Source organism: Entelurus aequoreus, linkage group LG10 (genome assembly GCF_033978785.1).
Source record: "Entelurus aequoreus isolate RoL-2023_Sb linkage group LG10, RoL_Eaeq_v1.1, whole genome shotgun sequence".
Lineage (NCBI taxonomy): Eukaryota > Metazoa > Chordata > Actinopteri > Syngnathiformes > Syngnathidae > Entelurus > Entelurus aequoreus.
The window spans coordinates 39,839,473-39,846,972 of NC_084740.1; the positions used below are offsets into that span (position 1 = coordinate 39,839,473).

A 7,500-nucleotide genomic window follows, 5' to 3' on the forward strand; every position below is an offset into this window, starting at 1 on the left:
TGTAATTATTGTAGTTTTGTGTACGATCCGCCAGAAGCAAGTGAAGAATTTGTAAGAAAATAGCAAGAATCGTAGCGTGACCTTTCACAATAAAGGCGGTCCAAAGTAAAAGCACAATGAGATCCGTTGCCTCGATAAAAGTTCATGCGTGTCATGGGGATTTAGGACCGTGGTCTTGTCGCCTGGCAGCACAAGTTTGTTGGGCCGCAGGACGAGCGACGTATTCTACAACACGAACAAGACCACGATGACGAGTGTTGTTTTCCTGCAGGTGGCGCCCATCTTCACCTTTATGTGTCGTTCACTTGGACACAATCTGCCAGCGGCTCTTCGTCTTCCTCATCCTTCGCCCCAATCAGGCGCTGCCGAGCGAAGTCTTCAAAGATGATGTCATCGTCACTGCCGAGCACACAACTTCTACGTCAAACACCGTGAAAAACATTCCTATCAAACAATTATATATTTCATACCACTTTTTATATTATTTCATAGTATATATTTTTATATATTATTTTTAGAGTGTATATTTTTGTATATTATATATTTTTAATTTATAGTATATATTTATATATACGTTGTATACATCATTTTATAGTGTTTATTTTTATATATTAATCATATGTATTTTTATATATTATCATATAGTTCTATATTTTATGTTTTTTAATTTATAGTATATATTTGTATGTATTATCTATGTATAATTTTATAGTGTATATTTTTATATATTATTCATATGTATTTTTATATATTATATTCTATATTTGATATTTTTTCATTTATAGTGTATATTTTATATATTATCTTTATATATCATTTTATAGTGTATATTTGTATATATTAATCAAATGTATTTTTTATATATTATCATATAGTTCTATATTTGATGTTTCTTAATTTATAGTATATATTTGTATGTATTATATTTATATAACTTTATAGTGTATATTTTTTATATATTATTCATATGTATTTTTATATATTATATTCTGTATTTGATATTTTTCATTTATAGTGTATATTATATATCATTTTATAGTGTTTATTTTTATATATTATATATATTTGTTTCATATTTGATATTTTTTTCATTTATAGCATATCTTTATATATTAATCAATATATTATTTTAGAGTATATATTTTTATATATTATATATATTGTTTAATATTTAATATATTTTTTTCATTTATAGCCTATATCTTTATATATTAAGCGATATATTATTTTAGAGTATACATTTTTATATATTTAATATTTTATTCCATAGTAGTACTTTATACTATAAAAATATATATATTTTATTCCACAGTATATACGTTTTATCACGTAGTATATATTTTTGTATATCAATGTATAGTATACATATTTTTTTACTTATGATTTTATATTATATATTTTTATACATTTGATATTTTATGCTACAGTATATATTTTGTAGGATTACAATTGTCATAAATGATTTTATGCATATATTTTTAATGTATTATATTTTTTGTAGTATGTTTTTTATATTATATGATATGCATTTTTGTAATATGTATTTTGTATATAGTATTTGATATATTTTGTATTATTTGATACAAACATTTATATCTCCTGAGAGTCAACGTCCTCTACAGTGGACATTTTTGTTCTACATAAGGTTGTTTGTTTTTGTTTTACCAAAAGTGAAATTGTGACAAAAGAAAAAGATTAAAAATATTTCCTGCAAAGACTTTTTGCACCTCAGGAGAATTTTCCCAAGCTGCTGTTGTGTTGATGATGTCATCATTGTCATGTGACCACGCAGGAAGACACATTAAGACCACAGTCATCAACTTAATGGGATCACATTATTGATCCAACAAATGGGAAACAACACACATGCTGACACACAAACACATTAAACTTGAAAACACAAAGGAACGTGTACACACACACAGACAGACTATGATACAAACACACATGCTAACATACAGTATGAATGGCAACACACGTGCATAAACGCCAACACAAAAAACACAACCACACACATGCTAATGCACGAACACTAACACATGTGAATGCAAACACATGAACACACAGTAACACAATAATGCAAGCTCACTAACACACAAATGTTAACACTAACACACACATGTATGAAGACAGCTAGAGCTGCAGCTATCGATTATTTCAGTAATTGATCAATCACTAAATAATCGATAGCTGCAGCTATAGATGAAACACAACAATGATTCTGTTTGCCATAAAGGTCTGTCTTTGTTGTCTGATGAATGCACAACGTCAACACCACAACGTGACAACAAATAACAGAAGCATTGGGTAACGCACACTCACACAAATGCATACACACGCACACACATTCTAATGTGCATGGGGTGCACAAAACATGGATTTACATCTGAATTGCGATTCTTATTCACCCTGATTCTAAATCCATTCATCATTTTCAAAAATAGAGTAAAAAAAGACACTACTATTACTAAATACATTTAAAAAAACAACAAAAAAACATATATATGTACATATACCGTATTTTTCGGACTATAAGTCGCAGTTTTTTTTCATAGTTTGGCCGGGGGTGCGACTTAAATAATAAATATCAAATAATATTATTTATCTCATTCACGTAAGAGACTAGACGTATAAGATTTCATGGGATTTAGCGATTAGGAGTGACAGATTGTTTGGTAAACGTATAGCATGTTCTATATGTTGTAGTTATTTGAATGACTCTTACCATAATATGTTACGTTAACATACCAGGCACCTTCTCAGTTGGTTATTTATGCCTCATATAACCAGTGTTGGGTTAGTTACTGAAAACCAGTAACTAGTTACAGTTACTAGTTACTTTATTTCAAAAGTAACTCAGTTACTAACTCAGTTACTTACACCAAAAAGTAATGCATTACTGTGAAAAGTAACTATATAGTTACTTCTTTTTTTAAAGCTCCCATTAATGCCTTTTTAGCCTTCATTTCAGTACTGTTATTGCACTGGAGAATAATACAATGTGTTGATCAACTTGACATGCATTTGCATCACTGAACTCTGCTAAGCACTGTGCTCTACATACAACACACAAAGACAAAGATATGTTTCAAAGGGCCAACTTATTTCAGGCCAGAACAAATTGACAAAACTATTTTAAATAGCTGCAACATAACATACATAAGTAACAAACAGCATAATAACAACATAGCTGTAAACGAAATACGTACTTTAACTTTATTTTTACATACCAAAGCCTAACCAGGCGTTTTTTCTCTCAAGGAATTCTGAAATAAAATCATGTCTGAAGCCCAGAACACTCTACACATTTCCCCAGTTTTAGTTTAGAGATAAGGAAATATTGGCCTGGCCCACTAGGATCCCTCTTTATGTTTGTGAATTTTATTTTGTATACATTTAGAGCGATGTGATAATCAAACACTCTAGAAGTCTAGAAATAAAGAGTATATAAGAGAATTGACAGAGTGTGTGTACTATAATTCATAATAACATTGATTTTGATTCAATATTATGTTTTGAGCAATGACAGTTTGAAAGAAAAAAAACAGATTTGTTTTATTAGTCAACATTGCAACGTTTTCTAAATTCACCTTTAAGCTTTTTTATTTCACTTTTGTTATGTTTTTGTTTATTTTAATAGTTTTTTTAGAAAGTGCTGTGGGCCTTTAAAACATTAGCTGTGGGCTGCAAATGGCCTCCGGGGCACACTTTTGACACCCCTGCTATAGATAACAAAAAATTAAATCTGATAAATCTATCGGTAAAAAGCTGAGCCTGGCGACGCATGCGTGTTAAAAACTCTCTCGCTCTCTCTGTCTCCACCCCTCCCTCACCAATGCTGCTGCGTGCACCCCTCCCCTCCCTCTTCTTCCCGCACTCAGACACGCACACAGTGCGGCTCCTCCATGTGACACAAGAGATTCAGAAGAACGACACCGTAGCGCTGCCACAAAACACACTCAGATCTTCTGTTTCAAGCCAATACTACATAAAAAGTAACGTAAAATAACGCAGTAACGCATCATGTAGTAACGGTAACTGAGTTACTGAATATAAAAAAATAACGCGTTAGATTACTAGTTACCGCCAAAACTAACGGCGTTACAGTAATGCGTTACTTTGTAACGCGTTAGTCCCAACACTGCATATAACGTACACTTATTCAGCCTGTTGTTCACTATTCTTTATTTATTTTAAATTGCCTTTCAAATGTCTATTCTTGGTGTTGGCTTTTATCAAATACATTTCCCCCAAAAATGCGACTTATATACTTCAGTGCGAATTATGTATGTTTTTTTCCTTCTTTATTATGCATTTTCGGCCGGTGCGACTTATACTCCAAAAAATACGGTATATATATATATATATATATATATATATATATATATATATATATATATATATATATATATATATATATATATATATATATATATATATATATATATATATATATATATATATATATATATATATATATACCGAGGCGTGATTGGTAAGAATGGCCGCCCGGATCTGAACCCGAGTGGTGTGTTGTTATTGGACTTTTGTGCCCGTCACGGATTGTCCATAACAAACACCATATTCAAGCATAAGGGTGTCCATATGTGCACTTGGCACCAAGACACCCTAGGCCGCAGTTCCATGATCGACTTTGTAGTTGTGTCATCGGATTTGCGGCCTCATGTTTTGGACACTCGGGTGAAGAGAGGGGCGGAGCTTTCTACCGATCACCACCTGGTGGTGAGTTGGCTGCGATGGTGGGGGAGGATGCCGGACAGACCTGGCAGGCCCAAACGCATTGTGAGGGTCTGCTGGGAACATCTGGCAGAGTCTCTTGTCAGAGAGAGTTTCAATTCCCACCTCCGGAAGAACTTTGAACATGTCACGAGGGAGGTGCTGGACATTGAGTCCGAGTGGACCATGTTCCGCACCTCTATTGTCGAGGCGGCTGATTGGAGCTGTGGCCGCAAAGTAGTTGGTGCCTGTCGTGGCGTAATCCTAGAACCCGTTGGTGGACACCGGCGGTGAGGGATGCCGTCAAGCTGAAGAAGGAGTCCTATCGGGTTCTTTTGGCTCATAGGACTCCTGAGGCAGCGGACAGGTACCGACAGGCCAAGCGGTGTGCGGCTTCAGCGGTCGCGGAGGCAAAAACTCGGACATGGTAGGAGTTCGGGGAAGCCATGGAAAACGACTTCCGGACGGCTTCGAAGCGATTCTGGACCACCATCCGCCGCCTCAGGAAGGGGAAGCAGTGCACTATCAACACCGTGTATAGTGAGGATGGTGTAATGCTGACCTCGACTGCGGATGTTGTGGATCGGTGGAGGGAATACTTCGAAGACCTCCTCAATCCCACCAACACGTCTTCCTATGAGGAAGCAGTGCCTGGGGAATCTGTGGTGGGCTCTCCTATTTCTGGGGCTGAGGTTGCTGAGGTAGTTAAAAAGCTCCTCGGTGGCAGGGCCCCGGGGGTGGATGAGATCCGCCCGGAGTTCCTTAAGGCTCTGGATGCTGTGGGGCTGTCTCTGTTGACAAGACTCTGCAGCATCGCGTGGACATCGGGGGCGGTACCTCTGGATTGGCAGACCGGGGTGGTGGTTCCTCTCTTTAAAAAGGGGAACCGGAGGGTGTGTTCTAACTATCGGGGGGTCACACTCCTCAGCCTTCCCGGTAAGGTCTATTCAGGTGTACTGGAGAGGAGGCTACGCCGGATAGTCGAACCTTGGATTCAGGAGGAACAGTGTGGTTTTCGTCCTGGTCGTGGAACTGTGGACCAGCTCTATACTCTCGGCAGGGTCCTTGAGGGTGCATGGGAGTTTGCCCAACCAGTCTACATGTGCGCTGTGGACTTGGAGAAGGCATTCGACCGTGTCCCTCGGGAAGTCCTGTGGGGAGTGCTCAGAGAGTATGGGGTATCGGACTGTCTGATTGTGGCCGGTCGATCTACGTTCCCATCCTCACCTATGGTCATGAGCTTTGGGTTATGACCGAAAGGACAAGATCGAAATGAGTTTCCTCCGCCGGGTGGCGGGTCTCTCCCTTAGAGATAGGGTGACAAGCTCTGCCATCCGGGAGGAGCTCAAAGTAAAGCCACTGCTCCTCCACATCGAGAGGAGCCAGATGTGGTGGTTCGGGCATCTGGTCAGGATGCCACCCGAACGCCTCCCTAGGGAGGTGTTTAGGGCACGTCCGACCGGTAGGAGGCCACGGGGAAGACCCAGGACACGTTGGGAACACTATGTCTCCCGACTGGCCTGGGAACGCCTCGGGATCCCCCGGGAAGAGCTAGACGAAGTGGCTGGGGAGAGGGAAGTCTGGGCTTCCCTGCTTAGGCTGCTGCCCCCGCGACCCGACCTCGGATAAGCGGAAGAAGATGGATGGATGGATGGATGGATGGATATATATATATATATATATATATATATATATATATATATATATATATATATATATATATATATATATATATATATATATATATATATATATATATATATATATATATATATATATATATACATACAGTATATATATATATATATACAGTATATATATACAGTATATATATATATATATACATATACACACATACATATACTGTATATATATATATATATATATATATGTATATATATATATATATATATATATATATATATATATATATACACAGTATATGTATGTGTGTATGTGTATATATATATATATATATATATATATATATATATATATATATATATATATATATATATATATGTATATATATATATATATATATATATATATATATATATATATATATATATATATATATATATATATATATATATATATATATATATATACACTACCGTTCAAAAGTTTGGGGTCACCCAAACAACTTTGTGGAATAGCCTTCATTTCTAAGAACAAGAATAGACTGTGGAGTTTCAGATGAAAGTTTTCTTTTTCTGGCCATTTTGAGCGTTTAATTGAACCCACAAATGTGATGCTCCAGAAACTCAATCTGCTCAAAGGAAGGTCAGTTTTGTAGCTTCTGTAACGAGCTAAACTGTTTTCTGATTCTGATTCTGATATATACACACATATACTTATATAAATATACATACATACATATATACTTATATATACACATTACATATATTGTATATATATACATATATATGTAAATACATATATATTCACAACCTTACTAACGCACAAACGTGAACAAACATGAATGTGAACACACAAACACACGCATGCTAACATACGAATGCTAACGCAAACAAACAAACACACACACACACACACACACACACACACACAGTTACATTTATTGTGCGTTGATGTAAATTGTGTTACAAAATGACAACAGGAAGTGAACAACTGTGTTAGTAACTGCTGTGAAGTGAATTTGGGGGTAGGATTAAATAAGCTCTACTTCTTCCTACTCCTTTTCAGACATGTAATGAGAAAATGTGACACACACTCACACACACACACACACACACACGC

General features: G+C 36.0%; 1 protein-coding gene across 1 annotated transcript in view; it reads right to left on the bottom strand.

The window, feature by feature from the left end:
- The window catches only part of arrb1 (arrestin, beta 1), a 31,320-nt gene that overhangs the window by 302 nt on the left and 23,518 nt on the right, over positions 1-7,500 (bottom strand). The window contains exon 17 of the mRNA XM_062060852.1: positions 1-399. This exon is cut by the window's left edge and continues 302 nt beyond it. Within this exon, the coding sequence (XP_061916836.1) occupies positions 291-399 (109 nt within the window). The 3' untranslated portion in view covers positions 1-290. The remainder of the gene's footprint in view (positions 400-7,500) is intronic.